At 42.4% G+C, this 24,209-nt stretch overlaps 1 protein-coding gene across 2 annotated transcripts in view; it reads right to left on the bottom strand.

The window, feature by feature from the left end:
- Positions 1 to 9,165, bottom strand: part of TDRD3 (tudor domain containing 3) — a 110,684-nt gene extending 101,519 nt beyond the window's left edge. Inside the window, exon 1 of one of the 2 annotated variants that reach the window (XM_061629958.1) lies at positions 8,769 to 9,165. In XM_061629958.1, coding sequence (XP_061485942.1) covers positions 8,769 to 8,809 — 41 coding nt within the window. In that variant the 5' untranslated portion in view covers positions 8,810 to 9,165. The remainder of the gene's footprint in view (positions 1 to 8,768) is intronic. The other variant, XM_061629959.1, reaches the window with a different exon arrangement.
- Between the last annotated feature and the right edge of the window lie 15,044 nt (positions 9,166 to 24,209).

The following is a 24,209-nucleotide window of genomic DNA, read 5'->3' as shown; positions in this document are numbered from 1 at the left end:
AGGCGCCTGCTGAATGTCTGTTGACAGAGCATTCCACAGAACTGGGCTGATATAAGGGTTCAGGCAGTCCCTACGATACCCTGGACAAGTTGTTCAGGGCTTTGCAAATTAATACAAGAACCTTTGGCTTGATAGTGGAGAGGTCGCCAAAGCAGATAGGTTGAGTGGTGTCACATGTTTGCCATATCAGCAGTCTGGCCACCACATTTTGCACCACTGCATCTTCCAAACAAGGGCCAAAGACAGCCTCACAAAGAGGACATTTGTAATAATGTATTTATTTATTTATTAAACTTATATCATGCCCTTCTTCCCAGAAGGAGCCCAGGATGACAAAACACTAAAAATATCTTAAAATATCTCAAAAACAAAACAACTTAATATTTGAAAAATAAAACATCTTAAAAACATATTTTAAAAAAAAATCTTAAAACAATTCCAATACAGATGCAGATTGGGATGAGGTCTCTACTTGTTGAAAGAGAAAGGTCTTCAGTAGGTGCCGAAAAAGATAGTATCTGCAGGAGGTCCTCACCTGCAGCGTGCAGTGATCAACTGGGTACATAAGTGTTAAGACGGTCTTTCAGGTATCCTGGTCCCAAGCTGCACCTTGAACTTGGCCTGACAGCTAATGGGCAGCCAGTGCAATTCTTTCAGCAGCGGGGCTAACACGTTGGCAATATCCTGCCCCAATGAGCAGTCGCACTGCTACATTTTGCACCAGCTGCAGCTACCAGACCAACGTCAAGGGTAGCCTCACATACAGCACATTACAGTAATCCAGCCTGGAGGTTACCACTGCATGGACAGCAGTGGTCAGGCTCTCCCAGTCCAGAAATGACCACAGCTGTCTTACCAGCGAAAGGTGGTGAAAGGCCCTCTTAGCCACTGAGGGTACCTGGGCCTCTAGTGGCAAAGATGGATCCAGAAGCACTCCCAGACCATGAACCTATTCTTTCAGAGGAAGTACACCCCACATCCAAAGCGGGCAACTAACTAATTATCCGGGCTCAGGAACCACCAACCCACAGAACCTCCATCTTGATAAGATTCACAGTCAGTTTGTTGGTGCTAATGGAGTCTACAACCAAGTCCTGGCACTGGTCCAGGATTTGCATTGCTTCTCCCGATTCAGATGTTACAGAGAAACAGAGCTGAGTATTATCACCATACTGCTGACACTTTGCTTCCCTTAAGCATAATAATGAGAGAGAAAGCTGTTATCCGCATATTGATAACACAATGCTCCAAATCTTTAGACCATTCCCGGTGGTTTCATGTAGATGTACAACATGGGAACAAGATGGAATCCTGCAGGACATTGTACATCAAAGCCAACATATCTAGTGGACGTCCTCCAGCATCACGTTTAAAACCTTTCCAGGAAGAGGGACTAGAGTTACTGCAAGACAGTGTTGCCAAGCCACCCATCTCAGTCAGGTGGTCCAGAAGGATGCTATGGTCAACGATATAGAAATCCACTGTTAGGTCCTGCAGCACCATCTTATTGAGTTCCTAGTATAGAATGTCCATCTGAGTGACCAATGTGATTAAGTGCCAAAACAGAACTGGAAAAAAATTACTTTACTTCTATGTCACAAGAGTGACTATGAGCTGCCATGTGCTTTTTCCTCCTTTGATAACTTTTCAAAATAATCTTCTCAAAAAACTTTCATAGACATTCTGTATGGTAGAATGTTGCATTTTGAGACAATGTGTTATGATTTAATACACAATGTAATGCTAGAGTACACAAAGACTTGCAGACTTTCTGCATAGCCTCTCCACTGTGGCTGGCAGTTTGGAACATTAAGGGCTATTGTTTGAAAACCCAAACATACTTTGACAATGGGAAGATAAGCGGCTGCTCCTGAGCTAGGTTCTAAGACTGTAGGTACCATGACTAAAGGTAAAGGTGTCCCCGCACTTATAGTGCGAGTCGTTTCCGACTCTTAAGGTGACGTCTTGCGACGTTTACTAGGCAGACCGTAGATATGGGGTGGGATTGCCAGTTCCTTCCCCGGCCTTTCTTTACCCCCCAGCATATGCCGGGTACTCATTTTACCGACCACGGATGGATGGAAGGCTGAGTGGACCTCGACCCCTTTTACCGGAGATTCAACTTCCTCCTTCCGTTGGAATCGAACTCTGGCCGTGAGCAGAGCTTCGGCTGCGTTACTACCGCTTACCACTCTGCGCCACGGAGATTCATGGTACCATGACTACTCAACCAATATACTTGATAATACTTATTCTACTAAAAATCCAGAAAGTCTGGTAGCACAGATATCTGAATTTATGAAACATATGGACCTGTCTCCTGGAGCACTACAGCAAGAATGACAGAGAGACTGTAAAGACTTCTGGCTCTTTCCCCATTCTACTGTGGGAAGAGGAGAGTATGAATGTACCCAGACTGGAAGATAGTCTAGCCATACTTTCTTACCTGCCTTTTGCAACCAAGGCTAAAAGACATACAGTAAGCAGCAATACCATCATTGCTGACAAAGGGTAAAACAATGCAAGGAGGGAAGAACCCAGGCCAGCAGACTAGGGGTGCCCAACCACCCCTTAATTAATAATTTTAAGACCAATAGAGACAGCCTCGCACAACCTTCCATCTCCATGGATGACATTATAGTTCTCCTTGAGTCTTATTTGTGAGCTCTGTTAAGAAATGGTCACATTTGGATGCAATACCAGTCATTAACTATGCTTAGGCAACTTAGCACATGCAGCCTGAGCATCTCAAAAACCTACAATTGGGAAGCCAAACCTTGACATCCTGATAATGGTTTCCTTGGAAGAAAATAAATAATGAACACTGGTTTGGATGTATTGCTAAAACTAGCCACACTCTGATTTACCCACTGGAAGGAAGGAAGGAGCAAAGAAGGAGTGCTTGGGCTGCATCTACTAACTAATTTGTTAAAGGCCAGTGTTACATCTGAACACAGCCACTTACCAATCTAGAGCTACAGCTTTTTCAATGGCATTTAAAACTATTATTTGCAAGCACTTAGACACTTGGTCTAAATGGAGTTTAAACATCAATATCTGTTTAAAAAAAATAGGGTTCTTGACCTGGTTTTAAAAAAAGTCATCCGGACACTATTACTAAATGGATTGAAGATAGTATTCATTTGCTATCAAACTGGTGAATTTGGCACCAGTTTGTTTTATATTAAAACAATTCAGTTATTACACCAAAAGGATAACCTGCGCATAAATCAAATGCATTTTCAATTATAGCTTAATGTTAAAACGTGTGGAAATTTTGTAGATTAGTAAATTCTACTACTTATTAGATAACAATTGAAATGGCAACTGTCATTGTACTAAGTTACACACCACTATGTTGTGTCATTAGCTTACAAAACTATTATAACTTTGCAAATAAATTTACACGTTACTAGGCAGACTTTTTTTCTTTTCTTTTTTGCACTAGCCTAGCTGCCTATATCTACCTATATTTGCCACCTAAAAAGAAAAGAGAACCTTTATAAAAGCTTGTATGCCTGGTCACCTGGAAACAATTTTTACTTACCAAAGGGAATCAGGCATCAGCTTTTTATACTACTAGTGCACCTGGCCTACCAGAAGAAACACTATAATTTGCCTCAAAGGGCTAGTGACTACACTTATTATTTATGATTTTACTCATTAGATTTATATCCTGCCCTTTCTCCCAGTAGGAGCCCAGGGCAGCAAACAAAGGCACTAAAAACACTTTAATACATCATAAAAACAGACTTTAAAATATATCAAAACAAAACAACCATTAAAGACATATTAAAACAAAACATCTTTAAAAACATTTTTAAAGTTTTTAAAACGTATTTTTTAAAAAAGAAAAAAGTTTAAAAGCATTTGCACTGAGCATCATCACAGTGATGCTGACGCATAAACAATCTCAGCAAATAATACACAAATGCCCACTTATTTACAATACTGGGATGAAGTGAAAATTCTAAAGCTCACTATTCAGGGGACTGATTTATACCATGATTTATTTATTTATATACATACTTATATACCACCATCTCATAAAAATCAAAGCAGTTTACAAGAATTATATATACAGCGCGCGCACACACACACACACACACACACACAAATAAAACCACATTAAAACATACCAGCTACCTGTGACAGAAAATGTTTTTCTTAATTGTTTGCATAATCCTGGCGGCAAAGAAAAGTTTTCAATGAATGTTTAAAGGTTAATATAAAAGATGTCAGCTGAATCTCTACTGAAAGAGTATTCTACATGAGTGAGCCAACTACACCAATGGCTCAGGTTTGTGTTAATGTCAAATGCCCGCCTCAACTCAAGGGCCAATCAGTAACACTCCTACAGACGATCTCAGTGATCGAGCTGGGATACAAGGGCTTAGATGTTCCCTAAGATACCTTAGAGTTCTACAATAGAGTTGTGCTTTGGAACTGCCATTATTTGTTCACTTGCTTTTTAGGGAGAATCCACACAACATCATTGTCAAATCATTTAATTTCATTGTTCACTTGTATCAATAAAATACAGTTAATATCTGAAAATAAGTTCTCATATACACCTGTCAAAAATGATCATGCACTGCTCCAGTACCGTTAAAGCTTTTCAAGGATCTGTACATTACCAGAAATCAGAACATTCATGTAATGTTGTCAGTGATACAGGAAGGAAAGTTTCCCTTTCTAAAATGTAGTATTTCATAAAATCTATTTACTTATATTTAGATGCCACTCTCTCACAAAACATAGGGGTGGCATGCATCAATATAAAAACATAAAAAAACTATTAAAAACAGTACAGAATTAGTGACATAACACATGCAGGGATATAAAACAACTAAATATCAAAGCTGTAACTAATTTTTTTCCAGTTAACTATAGCCTTCTTTTAATGCTCCATTCATATATTGTATTAATATATGGTAGACAGCTAGACTTCACCTCTGCATATTCAGCAGAAACTGAGAACCGGCTGTAGGTCTGTGCTCATGATCAGGAACCCTAGCATGTGAAGATATTCCAAATTACATGAGTAATATGTGTAAAGAATCTATTCTCATCTTCTGCCAAACACACAGAAGTTGGGGACAGAGGTAGTGGGTGCAGATCCACTCCTTCTGTACCTGTTCACCAAATGTGTGGACGGAAAAAGATTTATACACAGATATATAGAGATTTCCTAAAGCACAGCTCTTTGGGCATGCTAGAGTTAGTGGGTTGGATCCAGAATGTTCTGTGAATGGAAGGGCTCCTTCCACTCATGAAAGAAACCGAGATCCAGTGAAGGCTCCAGTTTTATGGAAGAGGGAAAGGAGGCTTTGCTGACTTCTCCTTCCCCATGCAGCCCCTCATGCTGCTCCAGATGATCTCCCAACTCTCCAAATCAAATTTTTGAGAAATATAGGTTGTAGGGCTAAGGAACAGTTAAGTGAAGTTCGCCTCCCCACCTTCTTCCTCCAATGATAACTGAACTCTACTGAGCACAATTCTGGATGCAACTCAGTTTGTAAACAGATTTGAGTATCCTTTCCCCCCCCCCCTAAAATTTAACCAATGTAAGGAGCACACATGTCTTCAACTATTCCAGTAAATAAAACACCAAACAAAGCTTTGAATACTTAAGCCATATTAAATGTGCTTTATTTTATACTAAATATGCTTTATTTCATACCTTTGGCTAGAGGGAAAAAATGGAAATACTTATACAGAAATTAAAATGGGTTACATTCTGTATACTAAAGAAGTTAAGTAAACATGAGTTCCCAGTTACTGTAACATGCATTCATTGAAGCTTACAAAATTATTTTAGAATATTCTTATAATGAAGGGTAACATTAAAAGCAATAGATAAAATTGCTAATGATTACTGAGCGTTTTTTTCCTCTGGTTACTGTACTGGTCCCTGAATCCCTGGTGGGCAGGGAGTGGGTGGGTGAAGAGGTTTGCTTATAACCTCCCTCATTCTAAATAATTAGTAACTAAAAGGAAGTAATCTTGCTTCATATCAGTGAATAAATATGTTGTAGCACAGTTGTGAACTAGCAGCTGTCATGGCTGAGCCTAAGCATTCCCTTGAAATATTAACAGTTAATTCATTTTCCTACAAACTTGGTAAACAAATGTATCAAGCTTGCATCTTTGAACATCTCACTCTTAAAATGTACTACAAAATGTTCAATATTTCACAGTATTCAGCTTTCTCTAACAAAGCTGTTAGATATGAAACTAGAAAATGGTTTCCTGTAGCAGTAAAAACACTGTAAATAAAGTAATTATTAGTTATCAGTATAGCTTTTAAAAGCAACAAATGCACATGGAATATATTTTGTAGTTAATGGTTATAACACTGTAGGGTACACCTAGTAAAAAGTGGTGTTTTATGATAACTAAATCCTAAAAATGAGACACAGTCCCCAGACCTCCCTATAACCAGTGATTCTCAAATGGTGCGCCCAGGCACACTGGTGCGCCCTAAGAGGTGGCTAGGTGTGCCTCAAATATTATGAAAGTATATTTTAAAAATGAGAAGAAACCCATTTGTATAGGGTAAGTAATAGTTTTCTATAGTTTATTTTTATTCATAGTTTAAAATATATTAATATATTTTTAATTTTGTGCACAAAGTACGCCAGAAAATTTTTATATGTTTTACAGTGCGCCGCAAACCAAAAAAGTTTGAGAACCACTGCAATAAGCTGTGGAAAGCTCTTCAAGTGTATTGCCATTAACCTATTAACTGTCAAGCTAGCTTTGGCATATACCTGATGAAAAGTAAAGAGGAAGGACATATTTTCACAGAGGGGACTCAAGAAATCAACAGCAAATCCAAAAATTTCCAAAGAGCAGCACCTTGATTCCCCATTGCATGACAACTAGTTTTAAGATTTATTCTCATCAGTTTCAGCCTAATTTTCATAAGGTAGTGAAACATCTTGAGGTGAAAAGGTGTGCTGAGGAGTAACAGAAACCCAGATTCAACATCTAGGGCAGCAGTTAAAAGATTGAGCTGTGAATCTGGAAACACCTACTTCAAACTTTGCCTCTGCTAAAAATTCATTAATGACCTCAAGCAAAACTCTCTTCTTCAGCCACTATACCTACAACATAGGGATGACATTGATGATTTATCATGTGTAGTTTGTAAGGTGTACTAAAATAACATATTGGAAATTCAACAGTCCAATGTGCAGTACATATAAATAAGTAGTGAGAAACATTACTAAGCACAAGTACTCCGATCTCCTTTGCTAAGTTCCAGGGTGACTGACATCCAGAGTTCACTGCACAGAACATGGAAAAAGGAATCTCTGTAGTGGACATGAGACCAATAAGAGCAGAGAACTGGGCAGTTCAGGATTACTAAAATAAGATACGCAAGGCACTTTGGAGACTAAAGTGCCATATAAACTCCACTAGTAAACAGTAACTCACTGGGTTGCCTCAGCTTTAAAACAAGTATGCTGTAAAAAAAACTTTAAAAGCCATTAACAAAAACAACAAAACCAGGCAGAGAAAAGCAGACAAGCAAGTTTTCCAAAGCAAGTCTTTTAAATCACAAATGACTAACTAGCATATGTGGAGGGAAAGGCTATGATAGTGTATGGGAGCTATTAAGAGCACAATTCAAACTATGTCTATTCAGAAGTAAATCCTACTCAATTCAACAGGGCTTACTCTCAGGTAAGTGGCCTTAGGACTGCAGCCCAAGTTTTGTATAGCTATTTACAAACTGATACTGGGTGATATTTAATGCTAATCCAACTAGACCTACTGAAGTTAACAAACATGGCTAACTTAGGTTCATTAATTTCAATGGGCCTAGCTGGGAGTCTGTGAGTTCAAATCCTGGCTTGTATCTCCTGGGTGTAAAAGGCCAGCTAAAGATCACCCCCCAGTGAGTGGCTCAGGGGTTAAGGCCCTGCCACCTGTGCAGCAGTGGGCAAGTTGCATAGTCCCAAGGAGCCCAGTTGGCAGTTGCAGACAAGGAAGGGGCTGGCTTGTGCAGCTGTGGCAAGCTGAGCAGGCCTAGCCAGCTGGGGAGGACCAGCCTCAGAGGAAGGCAATGGTAAATCCCTTCTGAATACCGCTTACCATGAAAACCCTACTCATAGGGTAGCCACAAGTTGGGATTGAGTTGAGAAGGACTTAGATGAATACAACCCAGTTTTTATTTCATATTAATACAACTGAAAACAACCCAAATACAATTGTGACATTTGCAAATATTCATCACGTATTATCCCTCCCTCCATTGTAGCCCCATGCTGTTAATTTAAGTTTGAAGTTCTTCAGGACAGAAACGTCTTTTCTTCCCCACCCACCCCTTGAATTATCCATATAGTGCCACGTACACTGATGCCACTATGTAAAAATACAGTGCTGCTGCTGTTACTACTCCCACCAATAACAACAATATTCTACTCATGCTTATGCATACCAATTTAGGATTATCGCATCAGGAATTTGGCAAAAGTTTCTATCACAGTAAACCTGTTAGCCTTTCAAAGGATCCCACCACTTTTAATTCTGTAACCGCTAAAAAAAAAAATAACAAAAAGGAGCCACACAGGAGGCCTACAGAGAAAGGCTCCAACCCCCCTTTTCCCCCAGCCAAAGTAAAAGTGCCAAGAAGGGGGAGTAAAGGGACCCCTAAAAGGCTCTGCAAATAAAACCGGGGGGGGAGAGAAGAAGAGAACCAGAGAGAGGTTATCTCCCAGAGCCCAGCACACCAGAGCCCTCCCCTGCTGCTTACTCACCAGCCTGACTCGGAGAGAGTCGAGGCTGTTCTGTCAGCCATGGCTCCTCTTCTTTCTATCCTCCTCCTCACAAAGTTCCTCGCCTGTGTGCGTGGGTAAAGGTGCGCGGGGGGGGGCAAAAATTACCAAACTCCGTCCCACAAAGAAAGGGGGGGGACTGCTGGGGGGGTTGAGTATGTGCCCGAGTGGGGGGGAGGCCTTGCTGGCGGGCGGCGCAGAGGAGGCCTCAGCCCCGCCTCTGGCCAAAAAAGTCCCTCCCCCCACTTCGCCACTCGCACGCTACCGGAAGTTAGGGAGCCTCTGACGCCAACCCGTCAAAGCACCCTCCATTTCCGTTCTTGCAGCTGGGGCCATAGAGCCGCTTGGCAGGTAGGTCGGTAGGTTTTCGCGCTCACTACTGCCGCCACTGCGGGCTGAAGAGAAGAGGATCTCAATACGGGATGTGCAGGTTCACTTCGGCAAGGCAGTTTTTTCCAGTCTCCCACCGCCACAACGAGAGTTTATGCTCCGTTTAAAAAATAGTCCCGCCAATGCACATTCCAATACAAATGCAGATCATTTTATTCTCATATTGTAGATTGCGGAAATAAGTGAGAAGTTTGCAATATCCCCTCAATAGAGATCAGAGGTGGGGTCGAAACTAGGTTCAATACATGACACCCCTCGGTTTGCCTTAAAGGCCGATCTACTTAAATTGCTCCCTTGAGACTTCCCAGCTTCGACCTGTGCGTCACTCCGCTTTTTCTAACACCGCTATTGCCGCACTCAGAAGGTGAAAAGCGCAGGCGTGGCCACTGGCGCCATGTCAGTTATGGGGAATAAGACGAGGGAGGCTACGGACTGCCTTGTTCTTTGGTGGGAATCCCCAGGAGGAAAATGAGAACTGACGAGCGCGATGGGGAATTCAAGAACGGGGGGTTCTGTCTGGGTTTTTTGTTTTTATTTTTAATTATTTCAGTCAGTGACGTTCAACTGAGGTTTCAAGAAACAATTTAGGAGAAGTTAATATAATGAAAGCAAGTATTCAGGCCGGCTGATGAAAATTTTTAGATAAAAATTACTATTTTTAAAAAAAAAAAAAAATCCACGGAAAGGAGGAAGAGAGATAATCTCTATCATTACAAAACAAGGGACAGTATGAAGCAAGTAACAAAAAATCCCCGTGGAGATGTCCCTCCAAATAATCCACAAGTTGACTAAAGATTCCAAAATAAGACTCTAATTTACTTCCTTTTCCCATCAGCTAACTTGCAATACGTATACGTATATAAAGGTGTTTTTATGGTCTCAAAATTTAGTGCTTTGCTTATTACAGTAACAGAATCTTAATCTGACATCTATTGCCATATTCAAAATCAAATTTAATGTTTTCAATTAACTCCAGAATTATTGAAGAAATGTACATAACCACAGCGTATGTACACAGTGAGCACACCCACTTCTATTCACAAATTGCTGAAGCATTAAATAAGCTCTCATAATCAAAAGTGTAAGTAGCCCATTTAATTTGTTACTAAAACCAACATGGGCACCATAAATAGGCTGTGTGATAAATCTTAGGGTGATAAGCCTGTAGAAAGTTTTGAGCAGTACTAGCAAAACAGCCTTGAGGGGCTGAAGTAAACTGTAACCAGAATCCTAAATTAGTAGTGCAATTCTAACCCAGTCGAATGAAAAGTAAGTCCTATCAAATTCATTGGAGTTTACCACAATGGAAGTGGAGTTAGGAATGAAATCTAAATCTCATATACAGAGGGAGTAAACAACCTAATATAGAATTCTGCACAGTAGAGACATAGTTGTAGAAAACTCAGCTTAAAATAAAAAACTGTAATCTTAGCTTTCAGCTCATGCATAATGTAGACTTTCATTTTAGGTGTTGGTGTTGGGAGGGGAGATTTGAGTTTCTTAGGCACTGGGGAACAGTTTGAGACAAGCCTGTACAAAAGGAGAGGTCCACTTAAACTAGAATGGAGCTAGATCATTGGCATGTAAAATCAAAAAGATTGTCAAAGCAGCTTTTAAACTGATTGCTGGGTGAGAGCTGACAGGACCTGAGAAGTGTCTAGTTCAGGATGAGTCATTCCTAAGGGATGAGAGTGATATAATGTTTATGCTTGTCCAAATGGGAGAGAGGTAGAACCAGGCAATGAAAGTACAGGGTGACATAATAGCAATTCAAAGAGGCCAGAGCACTGTAAGGTAAAACACATGAACCAGAGATATCTGGGGAGACACACCATATATAAGTATTTATATGCTAATGGTAGAAGCCTCCAGGCCAAGATGGGTGAACTAGAAATCTCAAAAAAAGGCAGATATTCCATCATCTACGGTGGTAAGAATTTTAAGATTGCCGCACTGGAAAATTCATAGTATAGCTTCCTTCAGATAAGCAGAGTGCTCACCCATGGAGCCTACTTGAAAGTAGACTACCCCAGCCCCAGAGCAACTCTTGCTTTATACATCAGTTGCTGAGCATGAGCAGAAGGTAGCAATGAATTGGAGAGGGGCAAGAGGAAAAGACTGAAATGCTGATTTTATCCCTGGAGAAGGGATGTTGTACACTGAGAAACAAGTTATATGGAGTACAATGAGGATGCCACAATATGCGCATAGAATGGTCTTTACTAACTTTTTTTGAGTACAGCCTTGGTGTACAAGAAGCATTAGGGGAAGGAAATAGGATACAGCCCAGTGTGTCTGCTACATGACTGCACACACATAACTTTTGTGTTCACTTACTAGTACAGTATGATTGTAACATACTAAAATAACTTGAAATACATTGGTTCCTATCAAATGTCCATAGAAACACAATGAATTTCAGAACGCCTATTGGAACGTTATTAACCCCAGCTTCTGTCATTTGTTTTATTAGTATGATCCCAATTTGATGTGTCCTGGCAGTTAACAGCAAATGGTAATATGGTTTTTTTTGCCAGGCTCACAGCCAGGAGTTTTACTAGGTCCTTAAAAGGCTCAGGATACAGGCCTGTGACACAAATTTGCATAAATGTGTATGTGCTAACTTCTGTCTATATACGCAAATTTAGACTTAGCTTTCAGAGAGAAAGCCACCCTGTAAGGATTTGTTTTTCATTTTAAAAAAAGAGGAGGAAAAGGGGCAAGAGATCTTGGACACAGATCAAAAGACTTGGGGGGGGGGCTCCTCGGTCACCCCCTAAGAATGTCCCTGAGGCAATGGCAGTCAATGTGAAGCCGCTGAATGCTGATATAAATCTGATGTGTTTCAAGTTACTTTAGTTACAGAGCAATCATATACTCGCATTATACCTGCAGTGGGGAGGAAGATACGCAGCTGCTATACCAGTGTATATGACCGCTATATCAACTGTATGCTTAGCCCAGGAGAGAAAAACATGCAATACAGAAAATATAAATGACAGAGATGCTCACAGTGTCCCTGGAAACTCCACCAGTGCCAGTGATGATACCCACACACCACCTACACGTGGAAGGAGTCACTGAACTCATGACGTTAGGGGTGTGTCACCAGTACGTACCCTTGCATCACCACACGCACAACATGCAACCTTCTCCTGATCTATCAGTCTCAGTGCCAGAGCCAGCAACAAATGCACTACTACAAATCTCCAGGCATCCCTATAGGCAGGTTTACAGATCCCCTTATGGATATCTATGTTTTGTTTTTCAATTATTTATTGTCATTTTTTTTTAAGTCTCCCATGAAAGTTGGTGGGAGAACAATGGTTTGTGCCAGGTTTGGAGTGGAAATAAAGGTGCACCATGTATTGAAGTGGTATAGCAGACTGTGGGCCTAATGAGGCCCATTGGGCCTCCCCATTTGGGCGATGAGGCCATTTTGGTGAAACCACACCCACCTTGGGCAGCCAGTGCAATTCTTTCAGTGGCAGCGTGACATGTTGGTGATACCTGCCCCAGTGAGCAGTCTTGCCGCCTTTTGCACCAGCTGCAGCTTCCGGACCAACCTCAAGGGCAGCCGCACATAGAGCGCATTACAGTAATCCAGCCTGGAGGTTACCAGTGCATGGACAACAGCGGTTAGGCTATCCTGGTCCAGAAATGGCCACAGCTGTCTTATCAACCAAAGGTGATAAAAGGCACTCCTAGACACGGAGGTCACCTTGGCCTCTAGCGACAAAGATGGATCCAGGAGCACCCCTAGACTTCGGACCTGCTCTTTCAGACGGAGTACGACCCCATCCAAAGCTGGCAACTGACCAATTATCCAAACACAGACTCAGTTTATTGGCCCTCATCCAGCCCACCACCAAGTCCAGGCAGCGGGCCAGGGCTTACATGGCCTCTCCTGATTCAGAAGTTACCGAGAAATAGAGCTGGGGTATCATCAGCATACTGCTGACACCTCGCTCCAAATCTCCTGATGACTGCTCCCAAGGACTTCATATAGATGTTAAACAGCATGGGGGACAAGATGTTACCCTGCAGCACCCCATAGCACAACTGCCAGGGGGCTCAAAAACAGCCATCCAATGCTATTCTCTCAGAACGACCCTGGAGATAGGATCGGAACCACTGTAAAACAGTGCCTCCAAAACCCATCTCACCAAGTCATCCCAGAAGGATACCATGGTCAATGGTATCAAAAGCCACTGAGACATCAAGTAAGAATAACAGGGTTGCACTCTCCTTGTCCTTCTCCCGATAAAGGTCATCCATCAAAGCAACCAAGGCCAATTCAGTCCCATAACCAGGACTGAAGCCGGACTGGGATGGGTCAAGATAATCTGTTTCATCAGAGTACTTGCTGTGCCACAACCCTCTCAATCACCTTCCCTAAAAAGGGGGTATTTGCAACCGGTCGGTAGTTGTAGTAAACCAATGGGTCCAGGGTGGGCTTTTTCAGGAGTGGTCAAATCACCGCCTCTTTCAAGGCAGCTGAAACCACTCCCTCCCACAATGATGCGTTGACCACACCCTGGATCCACTTGGTCAGACCCCCTCAGCAACCTTTAATAAGCCAAGAAGGGCAAGGGTTGAGAGGACACATTGCTGGCCGCATCATTGCAAGCACCTTGACCACATCATCAGGCTGCATCAACTGAAACCATTCCCAAGAAGTTGCAGCAGACGTTGCACTGGACACCTCATTGGGGACTACAGTAGATGTGGAGGGGGCATCAAGACTGCTATGGAGGCAAGCAACTATACCCTCCAAGTGCCTTGCAAACAATTCACAGTGGGCCCCCGAAGGGTCTAAAACTCCATTTCCTGGAGTTGATGTCAACAGACCCCTGACAATATGGAAAAGCTCCACTGGACGGCTACTTGAGGATGCGATGGAGGCAGAGAAATGGGCCTTCTTCACCGCCCTCGCCGCCACACAGTAGGCATGGTTATGATGTTTACTCGTGCCCGATCAGCCTCACAACACATCTTTCGCCACTTGCGCTCTAGCCATCATCCAGCCTGTTTCATTGCCCATAGCTCATTGGTGTACCAAGGTGCAAGCCAGGCTCCACAATGCTGGAGAGGGTGCTCGGGGGCAACCGTGTCAAGAGCCTGACGAGCCTCACTGTTCCACAGCGTGACAAGGGCTTCAACAGGGCCACCTGTTCTATCTACTGGGAACTCCCCCAGGGCATTCAGGAATCCTATGGATTCCATTAGGCTCTGGGGGAGGACCATCTTAATCTGTCCACCACCCCTGTAGGGAAGGATCAGAGCCATAAGTCTAAACTTCACCAGGAGGTGATCTGACTATGACAATGGGGTGACATCCACCCCCCTATCTCCAGACTGCCGCTTCCTCCATCTGGAGCAAAAAACAAATCGAGGGTGTGCCCTGCCCTGTGTGTTGGGCCAGTAACAACTTGAGACAGCCCCATGGTTGTCATGGAGGCCATGAAGTCCTGAGCCAGAACACTAGAGGCAGCCTCAGCATGGACATTGAAATCACCCAGCACTATCGTTCTGGGCTCCTCCAAGACCACAGCCAAGACAGCCTCCGCCAGCTCGGTCAGAGAAGCTGCTGGGCAGCAGGGTGGACGATAAACCACCAGCAACCCTAGTTTACTGTCTCCTCAGCCTGACACCAGATGCAGGCCCTCACAGCCAGCTCCAAGACAGAGTGGTTTCCTGGTGACAGAGATGGAAGTTCTGTAGACCACCGCAACTCTTCCCCCCATCTCTGCAGTCTGTGCTGGTGTTGCACGAAGTATCCAGGTGGGCAAAGTTGGGTCAGATCAACTCCTCCAAGTTCACCCACCCAGGTCTCAGTAATGCACACCAAATCGGCACCTTCATCCACAATCAAATCATGGATGTGAGTGGTCTTATTGTGTACCAATCTGGCGTTAAACAACAGCACACACAGGCCAGTGGGCACAGCAGATGAGCAACGAGGAACCCATGCATGAAAGGAGTGGCACGAAGGAACAAGGCATAGATAGCCTTGCCCTCGTCTTCTATGGTAATTCACCATATCCCCATGGCTATATTTACCAATCCCCGTAATCACTGAAATTGGGGTGGCATCACCCATGTTCCTCCATACTAAGACTCCTCCTAAACACCTGATATGGACCCAACACGAGCCCACCAACAAAACCTGCAGGAGAGAATTATCCCAGTAGGCCTCTGTGAGGATTGGGAACACTCATACCCATTCAAATCTTTTCACACATAGCCCATCTACTCCCCCTCCCATCTCACACCCAGGGAGGGCCAGGCTTCTGCCAGTTACAGACTCTCACTCTGAAGGCATCTGGTGACTTTTTCCTATCATTCAGTTCACTGCACAGGCTCCCACCCTGTGCAGGAACTACATATGCACCACATGCCCACCACCAATCTCCTCTAGATTGGTTTAACAAAAAACAAATTAAACAAAGGAAAGGTAATAGAAGGGGGGTAGCGCCCTTGCCCTCGAGACTCCCCAAGGGGCAATCCCCTTTGGTGTTGCCCATTCAGTGGCAACCCCACCGGCGACAGACCCACCTCCCAAGGGCAGCTGGGCTTGTATGCCTCCCGACCCAGCCAGCAGCTGATGCAAGAGGCTGCAAGATTAACTGCAGCCTCTCTCTGGAGCAAGGGTCAGGCAGGGGGTCCCAGTCCTTGAAGCACTGGTCCACTCTTTAAACATGCATATAGGATGCTTAACAGATTTGGCCAGGGCATTTATCTTTACAAAGAGACTGGTCTGACCGCTGAAGTGGTTTCTTCCACTACAGATTCCAGTCTTACAGATACAGAATCAGGCTCACAGGGGACCCAAAGACATTGACTAACCAACCCCCCAATCCTAAAGCTTTTTTTTTTTTTGCATTTTACAAGCACAAAACGCACAACATCGTTACTGGTACACGAATAGCAGCTCATCCCCCTGTGTAGTGGGTATCGAAGAGCCCTTAAACAGTGAATGACAATAATGTCAAAGTGAAAATACATCATTCTGACTCTTTCTCAGAAGTAGCATCTGAGAACAACTTGGATTTTCAGTTAATAGAAAGGGAAGTTGTCAGGACTAGAGATTAATGTGTTAGAGCACATCATCGGACTATACTGTGTATACTGTCATACCATTATTTAAGCAGAGCTTGGAAAAGTTACTTTTGTGAACTACAACTCCCATCAGCCTCAGCCAGCATGGCCACTGGATTGGGCTGATGGGAGTTGTAGTTCAAAAAAGTAACTTTTCCAAGCTCTGTATTTAAGCAGGAAAAACATCATTTGCTTATAAGTGTACTAGAAGCAGCATATCAATTGAACTTGTGTGCTACTATATTACACGTGTGCCGAGACTGGGCGTTTGTTTTTCTGTTGTTAGCTTTCTTATGTCATAGCCTGTTCATGTAGTCAGTTCCCAGCTGCAAAGAGAGGGATAAAACCAAACAACCATACAGATTTCACTCAGATTTTTTGCCCACTGCCCTCACTTGCTGTCATTAAGCTGGAAAGGAAGTAAATAAGACAGACATAATGGGGCAGATGGGAGAAGCGTTTAGTGTTATTATTATTAATATTATTCCAATATTTGTTTACAAGGAAACATCTTATATGACAGTGACTGCAGTTTGTTCTTGACCCACAACCTTGTGACTGGTTTATATATTCTGCATTCTAAAGAACTATCTTTATCCTGCATTCCTGGATATTACTTCTTTAACAGAAACTTTGGTACCTGAGGTAGGGATGACATGAAAAGAACAGGGTTAGGTTCCTATACATCTCTTTAATGCAAAGCAAACACAGGCTTGTCAGTTTCACCCTAGCAAATCAAAGGCGCAGGCTTATCAGTTTATCAGGAAGTACTTCTTTACTCAGTGCATAGTTAAACTATGGAATTTGCCCCCACAAGACGCAGTAATGGCCACCAGCTTGGATGGCTTTAAAAGAAGATTAGACAAATTCATGGAGGACAGGGCTATCAATGGCTACTAGCCGTGATGGCTGTGCTCTGCCACCCTAGTCAGAGGCAGTATGTTTCTGAAAACCAGTTGCCGGAAGCCTCAGGAGGGGAGAGTGTTCTTGCACTCAGGTCCTGCTTGCGGGCTTCCCCCAGGCACCTGGTTGGCCACTGTGAGAACAGGATGCTGGACTAGATGGGCCACTGGCCTGATCCAGCAGGCTCTTCTTATGTTCTTATCCATATCAAATAGGCTGATCAGTTTCACCTTAAAGCAAAGGCACAGGCTTGAAAGTTTATCCATAACAAAGCAAAGACACAGGCTGGTCAGTTTTACCTTAAAGCAAAGGCAAAGGCTTGAAAGTTTATTCATAGCAAAGCAAAGCTGGTCAAAGAAGCCTTCCTTAAAAGGAGCTCCTTTCTTGGAGGATTTGTTAACTGAGTTATTACTGTACATAGTACTGCATGGATTGTATGAGGGCATGGACAACTGCTTCCTTCCATTCTTCCTAGATGCAGAAAAATAGCAAGCCATTCTGAAACTTCCATGGAAACAGCTGATTGACGGAGCAGTTTTCTACATGCATGGTCCCTGTCTCTTCCCACACACAGTATACTGATCAGGGCATAGGGAAATAAGTTCAGTGAATTCGGGGTGAATAGGAGTCAGTTCCAGAACGATCTTGAAGTTCTATTCTTGATGGGCAACAGTGAGAATGTTGTTTGCACATTTTCTCTAGTATCTCCATAAGCAAAGGTGCTAGAGACTTCTCTGTTAAGAAAGCTGGAAATTCAGAGAAAGGGAGCCCTAGGAGGGTATCTCTAGGGGCATAGGCCCCATGTAGCTACAGCCCTCTTTTGTAATGGATGATGGAAATTTGTTTTCTTTCATAGAAATACTATTTCAAAAGGTTTACAATGTTCTTAATGCTCCAAACATATAGTCTCAATTCCCATGTTCCCTTACTACTATATGTGACACACCAATACAATCCTGACTATTACAACCCAAGCCTATTTCCTTACTAGTTAATTCCGTTGATTTTAATGGGATTAGTTTACCTCGAAGTAAGCATGCATAAAACAGCAGTTGTAGTCAACACGAAAAGTTCCCAGCTGAATTACTGTAAATATTGAGACTGAATAAAAAGGAGCAGTATTTACCATCTAGTTAGTTTGAAGTATCTCCGTGTCACAGGAATCTTTCCCTTTGCAGGTTTTCCTCTTCTACAGATACCACACACAGTTTTAAACTGTAATTGCTGAGCATTGCTATATTTGTCACTTCACTAGGACAAGTTTTGACAGGGTAAGCTGAAAAAAGCAATAAAATTAGTTCAGAACTGAAAACAAGATTTGCTTTAGATTTTATCTGTTGCTATAAATATGGTAGCTTTCTTCAAGTGTCACAGTACAGTGGTGTTAGAAATGCAGGAACCTGTGCATATTGTTTACCTGGAAGCAAGCAAGGCCCACTGAGTTCAATAGGGCTTGATCCCAGGCAAGTATGCACAGAATTCCAATCTTGTACCTCAATCCTATGCATGCTTACTTGGAAGGAGGGCCCACTGTGTTCAGTGCAGCATATTCCTAGGTATGTTCCTAAGATTGCAGCCTTAAATAAATTACAGAGTTACACTGTGCCTTCCAATATTTAGCCATGGACTCCTCAATTAATACACTGTTTTCTCCATTATTATTATTATTATTATTATTATTATTCAGTGCATGATGTGCATAAATGGGCTACTTCTTACCTTCAGGAAACAATGAATGCGATTTTAACTATTCATAAGCAGCAACTGTGCAAAACTGTTTTCTCCTGCTTATATCTCTTGATGGATACATTTTGTGCAATGAAGGTGAAGCTGTTCCTTGTTTGTTGTCTTCAGTCTAGACATCTTCTCAATACAGTACTTTTACTGTAGGGTTTTCAATTCCCCAACACTCAAACTGCAATATTTTGTCACTGGGAAAGGAGGGGGATCCACCCTGCTCCTGTGGTTCTTAACTGCAACCTGATCTGTAGAAATCAGGAAATTAAACTTTCCATGGCATGGTGATAAGCACTGTCATCTTCAAGTATTTCCAGGTCATGCTGCTATTAAAAGTCACAGGAGTAGGTGATATTGAACCAGTTGGTATCATTGTTGATTTTAGTGCTGCCTGTTGGAACACAGAGATTTTCTGTGTGTTCAACTTCATGATGTGTCAAGTTTAGGGATGGGATTGGTTGGCTGATGCTGTTTCAAAAGCATTCTGTTCACCTAACAGGCCAGTGACAATTCGAGTCGTTCTTAGTCCACTAGCCACTGCTTTTACCAATCGTTTTTTCCCTCTCTAAAAATATGGATATTAATATCAATATTTTTAAAGGAAAGATCAATATTTTAAAGGAAAGATCAATATTTTAAAGGAAAGATCAATATTTTAAAAGAAATATCGATGTATGACAGGTAATAGATAAAAGGAAATATTGATACAATTATCTTAATATCAATATTTTAGAGGGAGATTTATTAAATAATCCATTTTTGAAAATAGCCATGGAAAATTGCTACATAAAAATCCAATCCGCAATGATACATAATAAGCACATTAAGGAAAAATTCAGTACCAAATCTGAATTGGGTGAATTCTAACACATCCCTAATCAAGGTACAAAGCAGTGCCTTATCCTTTCCCCCCACCTCCAGCCTTGTCCTTTAATCTGTCCTCTCACCAGTGACTATTGCTCACTACAGCAGAAAATGACTTCATTGCACAGCAGTGCCTGGACTTCATTGCAACATCAGAAAATGGTAGTTTTGAGATTTTCAGTTTGTTTGATCTGTGTGGTAGGTCACTATTTCCATATACAGCTTCCAGAAGATGGGAAACTGAAGGACAAAGGTGGACGACTCGGGCGTTGGCAAGACCTGCGTCCTCTTCCGCTTCTCCAATGATGCCTTCAACACCACCTTCATCTCCACCATCAATGCTCAGCAGCAACCAGAGTGGCTGGAGCGCCACTTGGCAGGACTCGCCACTGAGGCAGTTGGCCGGCATGCTGGTGCTGCTGGAGGGGCTCGACACAGTCAATGCCTACAACCCCCTCACCGACTTCAGTGTCCTGGCCACTGTTGCAGGTGCGCCGTGGCTCGCCTTCATCCAGCGGGGCAGCAGGTGCGCTTTCTCCAAGAAGATCTACTTGGCCACCAAGTGGGGAGCCTTCGCCGCTGCCATTTACAACTACGGCGGTGGGATGGGGAACTACATCCAGGCCATGACCCACCCTGCCTCTGCAGGACCGGCTGGTGCTGGGGAAAGCTTGCTTGTATTTTGCCATCAGAGAAGTTGACCAGAAGTTCAACTGAAGATGTCGGACTTGCAAGCATAGAAGGAAAGAGAGAGAACCAACTCACAGCTTTGTTGGAGGCAACCTGAAATGTTTCTGCCGCTGCAGGCATCTGCACCACCCTGTATTTTCACTGGAAGTTGTAATCGCTGTTATTTAATGATGTTATTTGTAATTTAATATTTGTAAATTGTATTGTTTTATTGATGTATTTCTATATTTGTGTTTTTCTTGTAAGCCGCCTTGAGGGCCTTTTGCCCATAAGATGGGGTATAAATAAACTATAATAATAATAATAATAATAATAATAATAATAATAATAAAATACAGCAGGCAAGGAAGAACCAATGAAAGCACAGGTGAAGAAGGGATCACCTAACAATGATGTGTTCAGTTACACTGGTGTTACTTGGGTAGCCTACATTGTTTGTGATGTGGCTTGTTCCCTCTGGCATTTATGTCTTCTGCAAGTTGTCTTGTCAGTGGGTTGCCCGAAAGCAGCAAAAGATATTGAAAGAAAACCAAGTCCATGCAAAGGCCCAGCGTACATGTAATCGTAATCCATTATTTAAAATAAGTTATAGTTTAAAGTGAATCAGTAGTGTGCTGGTGTTGTCACTCAAGAATGCCTGATTTCCTCCTTCCCCATTCCTGCCATTGCCCCATTAGAAGGAGACAAACCAAAGTGCTGGCTGTTCAGCATTGCATGTGAACTACTGCCTGTGATTTGCTTTTCTCCAAACAAGCCACAAGCAGAAGTCAACGCAGAAGTGGGGGGAAAGTGAAGTGGGCCCTATTGAGCTGCTTTTTTGTGTTAAGCCATAGTTATTTTAAACTATGGCCCAACGTTTCATAAGAATCAGGTCAAGAGCTTTGTGTAATCACTAAATTTTCTGCTATCCTCTGCATGTTTATTTAGAACTGAGGTTCCCTTCCCAGAAACACACCCTGATGCATAGGAGCTGCTTCCTGATGGGACAATTACAATAAGTGTATAATATAACATAATCACAATATGTATGTGAGTACTGCAGTGAGCATTGCAACTATCTTGTTGAGGTCAAGTATATATGAGTGTTTCCCACTCATTTTTCGGCTTCTCTGCTTTATTCATTCATCACTGGCGATCACTCATGGCTGAGTAAGATTGTCTTCCAAGATAACATCTTTAACGGTAGGTCTGTAAGTGACTGTGGAGGCCAATTCTAGATCCACACAGCCACCCACAGTGAGGACATAGGTTTCCAGATGGAAGACAGTCGCAATGAGGATTTTCTTGATGTGCCTCCCGCTTAGCTTGTTTGTCCCTTTCACCCTGTACTCGTGCTTCTTTAAAGTCCATAGCACCTTTGATAAAAGCTGACCTCCAATTGGGACGCTCATGGGCCAAAGCTTGCCAGGTCTTAATGCTCATGTTACCCTTTTTTAGATTAGCTTTAAGAACATCTTTAAACCTCTTTTGCTGTCCACCGATATTCCATTTTCCATCTTTAAGTTGGAAGTAAAGTAGCTGCTTTAGAAGACGGTGCTCAGGCATTCAAACAACATGGCCAGTCCAGCGAAGTTGATGTTGAATGATAATTGTTTCAACACTGGTAGTCATTGCTTCTTCCAAAACACTAACATTAGTCTGTCTGTCTTCCCAAATAATTTGCAGAATTTTCCAAAGGCAGTGTTGGTGGAATCTTTCAAGAAGTTGGGAGTGGCGTTTATAAATGGTCCATGTTTCACAGGTGTACAGTAAGGTCGGTAGTACAATGACATTGTAAATAAGCATTTTGGTCTCCCTGTGAATATCCCAATCTTCGAACACTCTACGCTTCATTCGGGAGAATGCGGCACTTACAGAGCTCAGATGATGTTGAATTTCAGCATCGATGCCAGCTTTTACAGAGAGATGGCTGCCAAGATAGGGGAAGTGATCAATGTTCTCCAACATCACGCCATTAAGCTGGATTGATGGTGCTACAGAGGGACTAGTTCGCACCTGTTGATGAAGCACTTTGGTTTTTTTAATATTAAGTGAGAGCCCAAGCGTTCCTTATAGTTCTGCAAAGACATTTAGGATAGTTTGAAGATCTTTCTCTGAATGTGCAGACTACATTATCATCGGCATATTGAAGTTTTACGACAGAGGTTGACATTACTTTACTTTTTGCTTTCAGCTTACTGAGATTAAAAAGCTTTCCATCTGTTTGATATATGATTTCCACACCAGTAGGAAGTTTCCCTTCAATAAGGTGTAGAATCATAGCAATGAAGATAGCAAATAAGGTAGGAGCAATGATGCATCCCTATTTTATGCCTGATCCGACTCTGAATGGTTTGCTCTGAAAGCCATTGTTGTCCAAAATTGTTGCTGTCATGTTGTCATGAAGGAGTTGCAAAATATTCACAAATTTATCAGGGCATCCAGTTTTCAGAAGGATGGTCCAGAGAGCAGTTCGATTCACAGTGTCAAAGGCCTTAGTCAGATCAATAAACTCCATATATAAAGGTCGATTCTCTTCCCGGCATTTTTCTTGAAGCTGTCGTGCAGTGAAGATCATGTCCACTGTCCCCCTGGAAGGGTGGAAACCATTTTGAGATTCGGAGAGGACATCCTCTGAGATCAGCAGGAGGCGATTTGCGAGGATCCTTGTAAGGATTTTACCTGCGGTAGCAAGGAAAAAGATGCCTCGATAGTTCCCTCAATCTGTTCTATCACCCTTCTTAAAAAGGGTGATAATTATGGCGTCCCTAAAGTCTTCCGGGATCTCCTCCCTCATCCAGATTTTTTCTATGAGCTTATGAAGTTGTTGTGTAAATTCAGGCCTACCTTCTTTAAAGACTTCAGAATCCCATCAGGTCCACTAGCCTTGTTATTCTTCATTTGATTAATGGCTTTACTGACTTCCAAATTAGGGGATACTGCAAGCTTGTCTCTAGTTTGTTGTTGTGAGATTTGCGAGAAGACCTCACCAGCCACAATAGAGTTATGATTAAGGAGGTCATGGTAATGCTCTTTCCAACGCAGTGCAATAGACTCTTTATCCTTAAGAAGTTTGCTACCATCCACTGAACGTAAGGGATTTGTACCATGATTTGTTGGTCCATTTGTTGGCCTTTGTGGCATTAAAAAAGCCCCGTACATCATGAGCATCTGCAAAATGCTGGATTTCTTGAGCTTTCTTTATCCACCAGGCGTTATTAAGTTTTCTAGTTCTTCTTTGGACCTCAGCCTTTGTACTGGCATAGATATTTTTTCTTAGCAGCACAGTTAATGTCTTTCTGCTATATCTGGAAGGCTTTCCTTTTCTTGTCGATGATATGTTCAATCTCACTATCATTCTTATCAAACCAATTCTGATGTTTCTTAGTTTGGTATCCAGTAGTTTGTTTACATGCTGCAATAATGGAAGTCTTCAGTTTAATCCAGTGTTCCTCGACATTTTCAGGGAGTTCCATAGGTAGATATTTCTTGAGAGTTGTTTGAAAGCAAGCTTGCTTAATAAGATCTTGAAGGGCATGGATGTTAATTTTATGCCTTGGTTTTCTTCCTTGGCGCCTATGTTGAGGAACAATATTAATGGCCATAATGGATTGAATTCATCGGTGATCTGTCCAGCAGTCATCAGCACTCGTCATGGCCCTAGTGGGTAGTACATCATGACGATCTCTGGCGCGGACAGTTACATAATCCAGGAGATGCCAGTGTTTGGGCCGAGGGTGCTTCCATGATGTTTTAAAT

Source organism: Rhineura floridana, chromosome 5 (genome assembly GCF_030035675.1).
Source record: "Rhineura floridana isolate rRhiFlo1 chromosome 5, rRhiFlo1.hap2, whole genome shotgun sequence".
NCBI classification, from domain to species: Eukaryota; Metazoa; Chordata; class Lepidosauria; order Squamata; family Rhineuridae; genus Rhineura; species Rhineura floridana.
The sequence above is the reverse complement of the archived record's forward strand: the minus strand, read 5'-3'. Positions and strand labels throughout refer to the sequence as shown.